At 49.0% G+C, this 15,988-nt stretch overlaps 1 protein-coding gene across 1 annotated transcript; it reads right to left on the bottom strand.

The window, feature by feature from the left end:
- Positions 1-945: 945 nt before the first annotated feature.
- GFRA3 (GDNF family receptor alpha 3) lies at positions 946-10,715 on the bottom strand. The gene is made up of 8 exons (XM_056350510.1): positions 10,584-10,715; positions 7,343-7,618; positions 6,536-6,628; positions 5,780-6,125; positions 5,597-5,706; positions 4,394-4,528; positions 3,324-3,454; positions 946-3,020 (listed from the first exon to the last, which is right to left on the bottom strand). Exons 1-8 carry the CDS (start codon positions 10,636-10,638, stop codon positions 2,886-2,888), a joined length of 1,281 nt encoding a protein of 426 aa, XP_056206485.1. The 5' UTR covers positions 10,639-10,715; the 3' UTR covers positions 946-2,885.
- Positions 10,716-15,988: the final 5,273 nt, after the last annotated feature.

Raw genomic sequence — 15,988 nt, 5'->3', positions numbered from 1 at the left:
AGTTTCGGGGAACAGAAGCTGAGGGGTTTTTTTGTAAATTGCCCTGTAGCATGGTTAGTAAGAACTGTTCTGAATGGGTTTAGGTAACTGTGCCTGTCCTTGAACAACCGTGGCGCTAGCAGAACTGAACTGATACTGGCATGACATCTCTAGTAGTAGTTGTACTTATGCATGCACGTATGCTGTGTAGTTGAGTAACTGTGGTATTTGGAGGTCAGGTGTTAGAAAAGCCTAAGTGAAAATAGGTTGGTACTCACGGCAGTGTGAGTACCTGTGAATGCAGGTGCATTTAGAGATTAATTTTGTTTGCAGTTATTGATGAACAAGCCTAAAAGGCAGCCATGTATATAAAGGAGCATATGTACATGCGAAAGGGGCATAGGAAACTTGGATAAATACCCAAAATGACATCTTTTGCTTTAATTTCAGTCCAGAGCAGGATTTGTCTGAGTCAGGCATTTCCCTACATAATCCAGGATATGACAGGAGGCTGCAAGTGCAATCAATAACCTTCTTAGCAGGTGTAAGGGAGTAAAGGTCCACAGTGTGCTGAGTATGAACAACAAAATGCTAATTTTTTTTTCCATATCAGCCTGTCTTAGAGCACTAAAATGTGGAAAGGGAAGGATCACAGTGCAGATGAGTGGAAGATGAATGCAGTACACAGTGTGTATGGTACATACAGATCAGGGCAATCTGCTCCATTATTCTCACAAATACCCTCACAGATCTGTGTAATGTTGGGAAGAACAATGTTTTCTTCTTCCCTGTCACTCATCACTAAATTCTGGAGATGACTGATGCTATTACACTACATCAAGAGTCTTGACACATTTCTAGTCCCACCATGTAGAGGATGGTCTCATGTAGATACTAGAATATGGTAATGTGGGCTCTGTTTTTATTAAAGAATGGTAAAAAACATGTGGAAGCAGTGCTGCACTGTATGTGTGCATGGAGGAGCTGCTCTGAGCCGAGTTTCTAGCTATCCTGGAAGTGCAGGCTGGCTGATGAGGCAACTCTTGCACACAATTGATTGTGGACTATTAACCTATGCTCAGAAATCAATATTCACTTAACACCACACTTTAACAGGCAAATGCAGTAAAAAATAACAGCAGTTATACAGTGCACACATCTACACTCAGAATAAACAGGTCATGGAATAGAACTTGGCAGAGGAGGAGGAGTTTGGGTGGGTGGTCTGGAAGGGGCAATCACAACTGGAATATACGGAGAGGTACAAGGTAGCTGCAGCTCCCAGAGATTTTTTGCAACTGATGCCTAGGGCTTTTGTGGTCAATACAGCTTTGATGAGCTACATGTATTCTCTAAGCATGACTTAGAAGGTTGGTCCTGAGGCCAGGCAAGGTCGTCCTTTGCTAGATAAGATTAAATTTACTGGGGTTGAGCACAGAAATCCATCTTAACCCACAAAACCTGAGTCTGTTGCTAGCTCTGATAATGTATGAGATAGGTATGTTGCAAGGGGCAAAACAGAAAGGAGCAAGATTATAAACTTTAGTTTAGTGTCCTTGATCTGGGATGGTATTTTTCATATACTTAAAAGAATGGATTTGAAAAGAGGACTGAAAGTAATCCAGAATTTATGTTTACCAGGAACTTTACATGTGTTTATTGAGCTTTACTTGCAACCCACCCTGGAGTGCAAATTTCTAGTCTTTAGGATGGTATGCTGTGCTCTTCACAGGCTGGAGGAGTGGGCCCACGTGAACCGCACCAAGCTGAGCAAGGCCTGGGTTGGGACAGTCCCTGACACCAACACAGGCGGAGGGATGAACGGATCGAGAGCAGCCCTGCAGAAAAGGACTTAGGGATACCAGCAGATAAAAAACGGGACGTGAGCCGGTACCGTGCGCTCGCAGCCCGGAAAGCCATATCATATCCTGGGCTGCACAAAAGGAAGCGCGGGCAGCAGGTGGGGGGAGGCGATTCTCCCCCTCTGCTCTGCTCCACCCCTCCTGGAGCCCTGCATCCCGCTCTGGGGTGCCCAGTACGAGACAGACACGGACCTGCTCGAGCGGCTCCCCAGGAGGGACACGACAACAGTGAGGGGGCTGGAACACCGCTCCTGTGCAGAAAGGCTGAGACAGCTGCTGTGGGGCGGCCTGGAGAAGGGGCAGCCCCAGGGAGACCTTGTGGTGGCCTTTCAATATATAAGGGGGGACCATTAAGAAAGATGGAGAGAGACTTACTACCAGGGCCTGTAATGACAGCACAAGGTGCAACAGCTTTAAACTGAGAGAGGGGAGATTTAGACTGGACACAAGGAATCTTTTACAATGAGAGTGGTGAGGCACTGGCACAGGTTGCCCAGAGCAGCTGTGGATGCCCCTTGCTGGAAGTGTTCAAGGTCAGGTTGGATGGAGCTTTGAGCAACCTGACCTAGTGAAGGATGTCCCTGCTGGTGGCAGGGGGCTGGACTAGCTGATCTTTAAAGGTCCCTTCTAACCCAAACCGTTCTATGACTGTCACCTGAAGAAGAGCTCTGGAAGGGGGGTGGTAGGACATGCTGAGTCAGGCCCCTCCCTGCACTCAGAAACAGAACCCTGCCCAAGTTCTGACAGAACTCAGACCTTCGTTTTAAAATATTGTGCTGGAATATTAATCTGATATTACTCAAAATGTGCACATGGCAGCAGCAATGGTGGGCATAGTATCTGCCGAGCTCAGTGCAGACTGGCTGGGGGAAGTGGGGTGCAGGCTGGGGGGAGGTTTTCAGTGACTGCCGTTCTGGGTGAAGGCTGTTCCTTTCCTCTTTTCTTGGAAGCCTTCTGTTTCCTAAAGGTAAATCAGTAGTGGGACGTGCCTGGATATAGAATAAGATTAATAATATGGGAAGGAAAGATGCCATTTATGCTAAGTTAATGTGAGCTGAGCAAGAGGGGCAGGAACAGAGCCAGAGGCGGCCAAGAAATAGCAGCTCCAGAATACACAGAGGAGGCCATAGGCATACTGCTGTGTTCAGAGATGTCTCGCTGTGTCTTCCCTTCAGCCACCTAGGAAATGAAAAGGAGGAATGAATCCCAGTTAGACACGTTCATGCTCAAACGTCTGGCTGCAGAGCCGCCCATTCTGAGCACTAATGTGAGACTATAGGGAACTCCTGTGGCCAGGCAGGACAGCCTATTTCTGCTTGTCTCTGGAAAGAAATAACTGGAGGTCAAGTGGTCCAGGGTTCTGCATGCATGTGGCATCCCTTGCTTTGATGTCCAAAATCACACATTTCCAGTTCCAAGGTTTTTCAGCTACTGTCTCTAGGCTGCTTCAGTGCTTTGTGAAGGCAGCAAAGCAATGCATACCTGGGACATTTCTGAAGCAAGAGATGTGCTGGTACTGTCTCCTTGGAAGCTTAGGGAAGATGAATAAAATAAGTCTTCCTGTCTTTCTAGAGCTGTCTGCTTCAGGTGCATTTGAGACCAAATCGTATTTTCTGCAAACAGAAGTAAAGCAAGAGTCTTACTGTGCTTTTCTTGTGCACACCTTGGAGCCTAGTGAACGGAAGTCTAGGGAACCTATTTTAGGAAACACGCTCAAAGGCTGTGTGGCTTTGATTTAGAAAATACATATTCTCTATTCAGTGAACGGCCTGTTAGTTTCTGGGTTTACTTGCGAGGTTGAGCAGACTGCAAAGCCAATTTGCACTGTACTGGAGGACCTCTGGGACTTTCCCAGCGGTCTATTTTGTGAGGGGCAGGTATGTAGTATCTTGGGTGGGATGTTTAGGTTGTAGGTGTATCTATAGTGCTGGGTGTAAGGCTTTTCTATACAGCAGGAGGTAGGTTTAAATATTAATCATTTATCTAATGATGATGGTTTCTTTGATGTCCTTTGGAAGCTTTTACAAACATAAAATATTTAAATCTTATTAAGGTCCGTTGCTAAAATGCTAGAGAGATAAAAGAAATACAGACTTAAGATTGCATGTCCGCATTTAACAGGATTTTTCTAACTGCTGTGCTGCCAAATCTAGTAACAGGGGCTGTGCCAGGAGCTACTGATCTTGAGCAAGGAAGTGAGGGCCAAAGGCGAGCAAAGGAGGGGGACCCAAACCCCATAATCCTGGGTGATTATGATCTGATGTGGTTACTCAGCAACCTATGGATACAGCATGTCTGACCTCCTCTTGTGATTTTTCGCAACCCCTCCATTTGAATGCTGTTGGGAAATAGCTTCGTGGAACAGAAGTGTTGCCAAAAGATACAGAAACACTTCTGAGAGCAGATCCAGGCTGGTCCCATAGGTTGGGTCATGGAGACACTGCAGAAGACAACAGAACTATACGCAAGAGCAATGCAACATAGGATCTGGAAATCAGCAGGATCTGAATTTCCCTGTGCTGAGCTGATTGTGTGATGTAATTCATGCTTACCAAGGCATTTGTTGCTCTCAAACATGCCAAGTATCTGGTCACACTTCTCCTTCTGGTTGCCGCTGCTCTCACATGTGCACCACAGGGAGACCTCCACACTGGAGTTACTGACATAGTTGGGTGTCATGGGTGTGCCTGTCCCAAACCCCCAGAAACCGGAATCAGGATTTACTTCACCAGAGGAAAGAAGCATCACAAGTCCTGTTATACTAAAGGGAATGCTGCACTGGAAGCAGAAGCCTTCCCTCGTGGTACACGCATTACCCAGGAGAGGTCAGGAGCCCCTGCAAGATGACCCAGGCCTGGTGAATCTACTCAAAGTCTGCTGGGCTGTGAAGTGTGGAGATTACTACCCCTGATGCAGGCACTCTGATGGTGAGGTACACCGATAGCTGAAGCTGGTGCAAGTACTAAATTGAAGGATGTGAAGCATCGGCAGGGACTGAACTGTGGTACTGGCACACGGCAGCACAAGGCGCTCTTACTTCTTGTGACATTGGCAACACTGTGGCCAAAAACGTTTTGCCAAACAAATGCAGCACACCTGTAGCGTGCTGTTCAGCCAAGAGTTCATTTAGACCAAAACAGCGAAGACATCTGGAAAACCAGAAGGTATAGCCTAGATTTACAGCTCTTCTTTCGAGCTACTCTGAAAAAGCATTAGCAGGCTGGCAGTGAAATGCCTAAAACCCCAAGACGACCTTCTCTTTAAGAGCTGGTAGCGCCACATCCTGCCTGGCTCTGAGAAGGTAGTGTGTACAACACTAACAAAGCATCAGGAGTCTAAAAGTCAGGCAGTGAGGGAGTGTCACACTTAACCACTGCTGTGATGGGAGGTAACTCCTGCAGCAGGGAGGACCTGGTTGTAGGTGCCCCCAGAGCCCTGCTCTTTGGGCACTTGGAGAGCTTTGCACCAGCTGATGATGCAAATGGGCGTGCAGAAATCTCAGGTAAGTGCTGCTGATTTGCTGCAGAGGGTGGGACAAAGTAGAGTGATAAATGCCACGGAAGAGCACTCCCTGGGCTGCATCTACCGCAGAAGCAAGAGGGAGCACTAGCGTCAGTGAGGCTAAGGCATATTCACTGGTATACTGCGCACTGCCTCCTGTGGGAGATAACATGGTCCTTCCCAGCATCAGGGCGTGCCTGCAAGTTTGTGGCCTGAAAGCGTCCACCCTGCATGTTCCTGTGCGTATCACTTACCAATCATCCCCATGTACGCCTGCAGGCATGCAGCATGGTTGTGCTGAGAGCAACCATCTGGGGACATGTCTGCAGGTTGACAGTTTTGTTGGAAGTCAGCCAGTCGGGATCTGTGGGAAGGAAAATGAGACTGTCAGTGTCTGTGCTGTTCTCCTGGCTAACGTCCGCTGCCACTGGACCTACTTGCAGATATGGTCTTCTAAGCAGGAGTCCAGAAGCCAGAGGCAGTTGGGTTTGGTGTTATACTGGAAGGAACAGTCAGGAACAATAGTTTTCCGGCGTCGTTCTCCACAAAGTTCATCCTGACATGGACAGAATAGGATCCTTTTGGTGAAATCCTCAGGGACTTTCTCAAAGAAATTCCTTAGCCCTCTGTGGCACTTGCGGCGGTCGCACATGTCTTCGCTTCCTGCTCCCTTGGTGCAGATGGAGGCGTAGTCTGTGCGCAGACGGACGCACTTCTTGCTCAGATTACAGACATGAGTTGCCTTCAGGCATGGATTTGTTGCATCTCCTGCTAACTGTGAGCCTAAAGAGCCAAAAGAAACCCAGAAACAATGAAGCGAGTCTCCAATGTGTGGAAGTAGGAGTAGCCTTTACATGACAGTCAGATTGGGAACATCAAAGAGAATGAAGCCTATTAGTCCTGTCTGCCCGCAGTATGACATTGCAGTTATACTGGTTACAAAATTGTATTTTTTTTATTGGTTTGTGTTAGGGTGTTTGTTTCAGAAAATGCTTGTTGTGGGTTATTTGCTCTTTCGTGGGCCTGGATCTGTGGCTACATTTACACTTGGTAGGGTGAACCAATTTAGCCAAGTATCCAGAGCAGGCGCTCCGCTGATTAAAGCAGCCATTACCCCAAATTGTTAATAATTGTCAGCCCCCGCAAAGATAAGACAGGGCAGCATTATATCATTTAACCTTTACAGTCCTTACCTGATAACAGAGCTGCCAGTTTATTATAATCAGTCTTCCAGTGTTCTTCATTTGCTGGATTCTCATAGGGAGAGGTCTCCAAATTGAAATAACCTAGGCAAGACACAAGATATTTTATGCAGTGAGAGAAATGCTTTGTGACCATTTTTAATTTTTTTTAATTGATTTTTTTTTCTCTTATTTGTGCTTGGCTGTTTTTTCAGGCTGGAATTCAGAGATGCTCTGTCTTGCTCAAAGCCAAATGCTAAGAATGGTTCTGCTGGAGATGCAGAGGCAATACTGTGTAAAAACAGCATTACATGTTGTCATCAGATTTCATCTGGGAAGAATCTGGTCTATGTTGTCACTTGGTTTTTTTTCAGCCTCAGGGCTAGTGAGGAGATGTGCAGCACAGGCAGTCTTGAGCGGGAGGCCAAGCAGAAGCATCCCACTAAAGCTGGAAAGCAGCAGCATGCTCAAGGATGCCAGTACAACATGTGTCGTAATCACGTGTGTTTTCAGAGATGGACAGATATGACTATTTTGAGGTGACTTTCACAGCAGTCCCTCCCCCCAGCACTACATCTAACTGCCTTGGAGTAGCTGGCTTTGTCTCTTGGGGTCCCTGGTGTAGCTGAAGAGCCAGTCCCAGGCCAGATCCGTTTTCTCTGCTTATCAAGCAGAGAAGTAATGAATTCTCTTCACTCGGAGATGTGGTTCCAAAGTGATACCTGCAGTGTTGGGAAATGGCCTTTTGCAGCTGTTTTCAGATGGGGGGCAGGACTGAGCCTTACTGGTACCTTGTACATTCATATTACTTCATCTCACCATCTGTCATGCTGGAGTGAATGGTCCAGAAAACACGTAAGCAGTGCTCCTGTCTCTTCATGCGCCGGTGACACCTGCAGTGCAGCAGAGAGCTGTTTCCGAGGTCTAGCTCTGCATTCAGACATTGGACCCTGCTGTCGTGATCCAGCGGGAGGAAGCGAGTCTTGGCCAGGGCACAGTTCTCCAGGATCCTGTAGGTAGCATTGCAGACAGAGTCCGAGAGGCACAGCTGTTCTGCTGCGATGCAGTTGCTCCGTGGCAGAGCCAGGAGGTCTCCTGGTCAAGCAGGCAAAAGACTGTTAGGATCATGATCACAACGCAAGTCAGGCAAGCACCTTGTCACTGTTCTGTAGGCATCCTACGTTCCAGAAGGACTCCTCTCGGGAGATAGAACTAGTTGGGGCCTTTCATACGGAATGGTAAGGAACAAGAGCTGTCTCCATTTAGAAAAAAACCTATGAGCATCAATGTATGAAAGAGGGAACAAAACGTTAAAGAAAAGTCTCAAAAATAATTCTGTTTAATAAAACTTTTTTTTAATCACTCTTTCAAATTGGCCAAGATCAGGGATGGCTCTGTATTTTATGTGGTAAATCCCTGTGGAAACCTTGGGGTTCCTGAGGCCTGCTTTGAAGAAGCTCTTCGATCTGGGTAATGAAAACCGCAGCGCAATAAGCACATAGTAACAGCATACCAGGTGCTGTGAGTCCATGCTGCTGCAACTGCTGAAGTATTTACTGGTCTTTAAGAGCTGTACTGAAAAAGCCATTTGCAGAGTGTAAAAAACAACTGCTTTACTGAGCTTGGAAATTTAAGAATATGAATGCCTATTTTTTGCATAATAGAATAAATCCTTAACATAAGATTGCAAGTAGCTTCATGTAGAAGTGCTGATATGCAATCAGATATATAGAACCCACTCCATGAAATCCCTGCCAAAAATGCTGGGATGCAGGCTTGGCCTGCCATCTTTCATCTGTTGGTTGATTGGACTATATTTCTGTGTGGATGTATATTTGCATAATGGATGCACTGACTGTGTGCGTATATATACACACACACACATATATGTACCACCGCATGCAGAAGTATTGAATAATCTCAATTTAAAAATATAATCTTTAAAACTAGATTTTTATTTCAGCTTTTATTTTTTTATATGGACTGTTGTTTCCTAAGGGTAATACTGGGGTGATACCTAGCATTATGTTGTCACAGGTAGGTGAATTCAGTCTGTAATCTTTCATTTCTATAGTATATGAATCTGTGTTTACAGTACAAGTATAATGAAGACCTGGAACTAGACTGTTTGCTAATAAAACATATACAGGCTGGTATGTTGCTTCCCTTCAGACCAATATTGCTTGGCTGGTTTTAGGAAAGGACTGTGCTGAGCCTTCCAACTACCTTTAATGTTCTTTGGTACATGATCTTACCTGTCATTCTCTTGCAGGTGCAGCAGTACTATTTCAGCCTGCCTTCGCTACAGATTAGGAAAAATTGTGGTACATCCCCTGTTACCTGGTGTACCATCCTCAGCATCTAATTTGTTCTCTTGCTTCCTTCACTTTTGCTGGTTTCATCAGTTTATCTGCTGCAAGCAGTAGGCTGCCCAGGTCTGTGCCAGTCTGCTGCTCAGACTTTCTGCTTGTCCTACAGCCCAGTAATACTGTCTGGGTGTCTCTGTCTCACCTGTACAAATCTCTTTGCTTTTCTAGCAACTTGTACTTTGTTGTTAATCTTGCTGTTCTGTAAAGACTGTATGACTTTGTAAGCTCCCTGAAAAACATCTCTCATGAGAAATGCTCTGTACCCGGCACAGTGGGCTTTGGTTAGCAGTTACACCTAGCCATAGCCTTAGTGAACACACTGAGTGCAATGATATCCTGTAAGGTTGCAATCAGTGCAAATTCCCAATAGCAAAATAGTCTGTTCTCTGCAGTAGCTTTTGGAATCCTAAACTGAGTGAACTGGTCTACACTGCCAGGCCAGATCCCTGTATCCCACCTTCAACAGTGGCTTCCAGCAGCTGTTGTAGCAAGTTAATAAAAGGACAGGATGCACCCTCCTAGCCTTAGGGTCCTGCCCAGCAAGCACCTGACCCCGAAGTGACATTTTAAAAACTTTAAAGTGATACGTTAAATGCCAGAGCGGAGGAGAACTGGGTGGATGGACTGTTTCTACCACAAGCCTGCACCAGATGCTTAAGGTGAAACTGCTGTAAACCTCAAATTTACAACAGTCCTCCTCCACAGATGTCATTTAGTAGCTGTGCATTGTCTTAAGCCCCAACACCTGACACGTTGTTTCATTTTTTTAAACCTTGTCTTAGTATTCCAGATAATAACATGAAAGAATGAGAAAGCCTAATTCTTCCCTAGAGCCGTGGTCTAGGTTGCAGAACATGTTAAAGATGCGTGTGTGTGGGAGCCGCTTCTGTAGTTAAAAAGTTAAAAGGTAAAAATCAATTCAGAGAGACTGTTTGTTTATACCTTAGAAAAAAGGGGTAGATGGTCCGACGTACCTTTATTCTCCCTCGTCCCTCCATGTCCTGCTATACATGTGTATCTCTCTGCGTTATTTTGCTGCCCCCGGTGCACGTGCTGTCGGAGGGTGGCCGCAGGGGAACCCGTCCGCTCACCGGGCACGGTTATCAACGCCGCGCTAGTGCGTGCACACGGAGCTTGGGGGCAGCCGGTGCCGCTGCGGCCGCAGGTCCCGCCGCGGGCCCGGTGGGCGCGGGGACGAACCGGGCGGAACGGCGGCGGTGCCCGGCGCGGCAGGAGCGGGCAGCAGCGCGGACCCCGCAGCAGCGCCCCGCCGAGCCCCCCGGGCCGCTCGCCGCGCACCGAGCGCTGCCCGGCAAGCTGCCGCCCCGAGTGCCGGGGGGACGCGGCGGCAGCGCCGGGCGAAGCCCGGAGGGCGACCGGGCCGGGACCCGCGGGGCAGCGCCAGCCCGAGCGCACCGGGCTTTGTGCCCTGGCGGCCCCGGCTCACCCGGTGCCCGTGCGGGGAGCGGGGTCCCCGGCGGCGCCCCCAGCCGTGCCCCGGGACACGCGTGTCCCCCCCCCGTTTGCTCGCGGCCGCAATTCGCGTTTGGGCCGAAGCAGCCGCCGCCCGCTCCCAACCGCGGCTGCCGCCCGCCAGGACGCGTACAGGACACGCGGGGGGACGCGCCGCCCTGCACCGCCGCACGCCCCCCACCCTCCCCGTCCGGCGCCCACCGCCCCGGCGCTGTTACCGGCTCGGGAGAGGAGCAGCCCCAGGAGCAGCGCCGGGAGCAGCGCCAGCCCCATGCTGCAGCCCGGCCCCGGCCGCCGCTGGCTCCCGCTTTGGGACCGCGGCTCACGCTGCGCCCAGCCCGCCGGCCGGCAGCGCCCCCGGCCCGCCCCGGCCCGCCCCGGCCAGCAGCGGGCGGCGAGCGCCGCCCCGTGGCCCGGCCTGGCCCGGCCCGCAGCGCACGGGGCCGGGGGCGCTGCCGGCCGGCGCTGCGCGGGGCCGGGGCGGGCCGGGCGGGGAGCGCTCCCCAGGCAGGATCCGCCAGGGCGTTTCAGGAGGGGCGCTCTGACGGGCTGCGGCAGGCGCTGCCTGCGCGGGTTCGGGAGCCCCCGGCCCCAAGCGCAGCGCTGTGAGGGCCCAGCGAGGGGCACCCACTGGGGCGCACTGTGCTGACAGAGTCAGACTAAAACAGAGGGAGCGTCCTCCGGGGGGACAGATGCTGACCGCCCTTTGAATAAATTCCCTTGGTCTGCAGGAGGGGTGGGTGACCTTCTAGCTGCTTCCTACCGGCCTTGCTGTGAAGGGTCTTCAGTACCTTACTTGTTGCTGGTTCTGCCCTGATGGAGGGACTTGGCTGTGCCCACTCCAAGGTTGGCATTTCTGAGAGCCGACCCAGCATTTAGGCAGCTCTGCTTCTTTTTGAACAGATCCTTCTTTTCAGTTTGCATCCTAAGGCCAAGTTAACCAATGCAGAAAAGTAGCAGGCCAGCGTGTGCATGTCAAACGTGAGTATATGAAAAAGAGGCAAACCTTTTGCAGGGTGAATGTTTGCACAAGTAGAGAGACCTACCCTGTCTGCCCAAAAAGCCCAACAGAAAGAGTTATGATTGTGCAAACATGAAGTATTCGCAGGCCAAGTCAGCAGTGCCCTCCTCTTCTGAGCTTTTTGGAAGAGCTTAGTCCTTCCGCTTACTGCAGGGAGCTGCTGTGAAGCATTTCTGAATGTGAACAAGTTGCCCACAAACACTGGAAGCTCTTCTGTTTAAGGAGGAGAGAAAAATCATTCTCACCGTGGCTCAAAGTCTAGTCAAAGCCTAATGGTTGGAGGAGCCTAAAGAAAGTGGTGTATGGGACGGAGCCTTTTTAACTTGGTAGTGAATTGTTTGCAGCTGTGGTTCAGGAGGAGGAAGCAGAGTAGTTAGGCTGAAGAAAAACTAGGAGCGAAGAGGCTTACTTGTAATGATGACGTGAAAAAACAAAAAGTGGCCTGGTCCTGTGAACTTCTCTGTGTTTTTGTGAGAAATGGTAAGAATAAACAAGTGGATCTGAAAGTCTTTAATCATAATCCAAATTATAACTGTGACACAGAAGAGACCTGGTTGGATTATTACTATGGCTGCAATATTAATGCACTAATGTGCAACTTGTGAGGAATGACAGGCAGCAGCAGCAGAAGAGATGTTGCCTTCTATGTCATGCACCTGTGTACTTGCTTTGTTACTGCAGGAGGATCTTCTCAATGCAATTTGAGGGATTGTTAAAAGGGAAGAAAACCAGGCACTGCTGTTTGTGTTCTGGGCTGCCTGGTGGTAAACCCAAGCAGAACCGTCCAGCGCACAGCAGTGGGAGGTTGTACCTGCCCAGGCATCCCTTGCTACAGGGGTACCGGTGGTACGGGATGTTTGTGGAATGTGTCACTGACTTTCTTGGTACAGAAGAGGATGACAGCCACGGGAGAGGAAGCTTTGCTAGACCTGATTGCCGCTGACAGGTATAACTTTTTAAAAATACTAATGTAGAGGGCAATTTGGATGGTGGTGGTTGTCAGTTTGTGATCCTTAGGCTGTTGTTTCTATTTTGCTGTTTTCACACTCCTTCTAAGCAAAGACAGATTTCAGTAAACTCAGTGAATTGATAGCCAGCATGTCACAGAAGGAAAGCCTGGAGAAAAGAGCATGTGTGCCTTGAGAAAGGAAAGGATATAAATCAATCTTAACTTCAAGCTCTAGGAAAAGTCTGGAATGCATAAACAATCTGTTAGCATGTGGAAAATAACAGGGTTGCCTTTTGTCTCCCAGATGGATTTGTCAAGGACCAATACAATTTCTTCTACAACAGGATAACAACTTCTGCGAAGAGGGAAGAAAAAGAAGAGATCTTCAAGAACAGCTCTAAAAGGTCAGTCCAGCTCAGTGTGAGAAAATAGGATCTTTCAAGTTCGTTTCCAGGCTGTTTTCCTGATTCTGCAATTATAAATCTTCCCCCAAAGCCCACTGAAATGACCCATTAACTCAGTGCTGAATTATGCCCTGCAGCAGATAAGCAAGGAAAGGGAAAATTCTTCCTTCTGTGTGAAAGCTGAACGCTGTGGCAGCGTTTTCAGGTTGCCTTGGCAGGTGGCCAAGTGGAGGAACTTGAACTTAATGTCCAGCGAAGGGCTGGCCAATTTGTTACACTTCTCTAGTCAGCACAGCCTGTGATTGCGGTGGAATGGTCCCTTTCTGGATTTTTGCATATTTATATGTATCTTGGCCTGGGACCCATAGCTTTCAAGGTTATTTGGTTTTTTTCCTCCCTCCCCACACACATGCAGAGCTGCACCGTAACCTCATTACAGGTCTCAGAGAGTTGAATAATTGCCAGTCTCTCATGACCAAAGCTTTCATCACTCTCTCCATCTGAAATTGTGAGGCCAGCTCTGACCTAAGGGGTCATCTACCAGCGCAGTGTACAATGTCTCAGGAATCGCCTTCTCTAATGCTGTGCAAGGTCCAGGCCTTTGACCTTCTCAAACAGCTGCAGAAACAGCGATCAACTCTGATCAGATTTCCGCAGCTTTTAGCACCAGTTCCATGGGGTTTGTTATCTTTGCTGCTCCTCACAGGTTCATACAGATCCTGGCTGATTTATAGTTGGTGGTGTTAGCAGGTTCTGTGGTGACAAGTGACAGCCAAGTTGGTGGCAGCGCCGATGAGCCGGGGGGCTGGGGGCTCTGCAGGGGGGCTGGGCAGGCCTGGCGAGGGGCTGAGCCCAGCTGTGTGAGGGGCACCCCGGCCCAGTGCTGGGCCCTGCCCGTGGGGCACAGCGGCTGGGAAGCTGCCCGGAGGGAAAGGGCCTGGGGGGCTGGCTGACGGCCGGCTGGGCATGAGCCCCCGGCGTGGCAGAGGAGGCCAACAGCATCCTGGCTGGTATCTGAAACGGTGTGGCCAGCTGGCCCAGGGCAGTGACCGTCCCCTGTGCTGGGCACTGGGGAGGCCGCGCTGTTGTTTTATCATTTATGAGTCTGGATACTCTGGTCCTTGCAGTGCAGATTACAGGCCAGCTGCCCCTGATGGAAAACATTAACACCAAACCTCATGTTCTTGAAATTCATTGGAGCCGTTGCAGTTCATCTTCTTCATATTGCTTTCAGGCTACGAAGGACCTGATACAGCACATGAAGAGATTTTCCTCTAGCACATTAAGAACTCATTCTGCAGTTTTGGACGCATGGCAGGCCGCATCTATGTTATGTCTTATTATAGGCTGATAATGAGGTGCACACGGGATCCCCCACAAAACAGGAAATCTATTCCCCGTGCTGGTGCTGTTTCCTCTCTGTGGTGACGGCAGGAAGATCCCCATAGTAGCTGTAGGAGGATAGTTTTCATTTCCTCTTCTGTTCAAACCCACAGCGATGGACAGTCCTTTCCATTGCTGGGGAGCCCTTCTGAACAAACAAACGGAGAGCACACATCATTTGCTTCCCTCTGAAATGACTGTGTATCACTGTATTAAAGTGAGTAGCAGTCCCAGTGATGTGCTAGGCATCTCTACACCTGCGACTGCCACAGCCAGCGAAGAGTGGGTTTGACCAAGCAAGTATTTTGTTACCAGTATGTGCTGAGTTACTTAGTTGTACCTTATTTTGTCTAGTACTAATCTTAAGATTATAGCACATGGGTGCTTCTGCCATTTTTTTCGGGACTTGATCGCTACAACCCTTCTTGAGTCAAAACCAGAGCATGTTACTGCACAGTGCAGAAGATGCTGAGGCTCTGATGGCTGAGCCTGGGCCACTTGTAGGGAGTACTGTTGGAGTACTACCCCAGAAGGTAGCACAGAGGAGGGTCGTGCAAACACTTCTGTGCCTGGGCTAATATTTACAGCGCCACACTGTTCTTTACAGGGCTAGAGACAGACAGCAGAGACTCACAGCTCATATTAACACCTGTACACTCCAGAAATATTAACCTAATGCAAACAGCCCAGCAGGAGTTAATGTCTATATTCATAGAAAACCAAATAAAAACTCTTTCATTTCCTAGCATGAGTGCTAGTGCCCTGAACAGCTCTGGCTGCTCATTGCTAAAGGAGGTTCAGGGCTCTGACATCCACAGCAGCTACCCATAACTTTCTGCTTCAGTGCCTGTGGCATTTGGCCACTTCTGGCTCGGTTTTTATTTTTTTGTTCCTACAAATAAAGCACTCAGAGCTGCTCTTGTATTGTTAGCTTCAGTGTGGTTCGCAGCAGGAAGATCAGACATTTAGGTGTCTGTCTGGATAGGTAGGGTCATATAGCTTAATGGATAGACTGTCTCTTTGGTGAAGTAAGTCATCCTACAGGAAAAAGGAACTGGTAAATTTAAGATGATAATTTAGGGTGAGCAGTTGACATGCTGAACAACAGAAGGACAGTGAGGAATGAGCAGGCTGGGTCAACAGGCACCTTGCGAAGTTTGGGGAGGACAGTGGAGTTCTGTAACAGAGCAGAGTGACCCTGTGCACCTGGTCTGGCTGGGGACTGACTGGCTGAGGGGCAGCCCCACCGGAAGGACTGGGAAGCTGCCATGGATACCAGTAAATGCTGATCCTGAGTAAGACAACCCACACACCACACTGTATTAGGATGATTGTGGCCAGAGACTGAAGGAAGTTATTCCCATCTACTTAGCAGTGGTGTGGCCACACCTGGACTCCTGTGCACAGGTCCCATCCCCTGAAGTTCCAGAGGGGTGTGAAGGAACTAGAGACGGTCCCGTGGAGGGACACCAAGATGGCAGCATGTGACCTGCAATGAGGTTAACGGAGTGGGCTCATTTGCTTGGCAAAGTGAGTTACAGGGGTGATCTGTTATCAGCTTACAGCTACCTGAAGGTTGCAAAGGTGACAAACCCAAATTCATGTTGACAACAGCAGGTGATGTGAGAAGTGATGATAGCCACAGTTTCCAGCTTGGGCTGCTCAGGCTGGATACTATGAAAAGCATTTTTGCTGGGACGCTGGCGCAGTGCTAGAACAGGTTACCCAGAGATGTGTTAGATTCTGTATCCAAACTTGTAGAAAAAGCCACAGCTGACTCGCTCTTGTGTTGGCTGAAGTACTGCCTAGCACACGGGTTTTGGGTTAGAGACTAAGTCCCTTCCCATCAGCTAGTCAAGGCAATGG

Source organism: Falco biarmicus, chromosome 8 (genome assembly GCF_023638135.1).
Source record: "Falco biarmicus isolate bFalBia1 chromosome 8, bFalBia1.pri, whole genome shotgun sequence".
In the NCBI taxonomy this organism is placed as follows: Eukaryota; Metazoa; Chordata; class Aves; order Falconiformes; family Falconidae; genus Falco; species Falco biarmicus.
This window is presented reverse-complemented; position numbering and strand designations above follow the sequence as displayed.

Coding starts and splice junctions, on each gene's coding strand:
- GFRA3 (XM_056350510.1), bottom strand. CDS start 10,638: ATGGGGCTGGCGCTGCTCCCGGCGCTGCTCCTGGGGCTGCTCCTCTCC. Junction 7,619..10,583: donor GCTGCTCCTCTCCCGAGCCG/GTAACAGCGCCG, acceptor CTGCTTGACCAG/GAGACCTCCTGGCTCTGCCA. Junction 6,126..6,535: donor ACTGGCAGCTCTGTTATCAG/GTAAGGACTGTA, acceptor TTGGCTCTTTAG/GCTCACAGTTAGCAGGAGAT.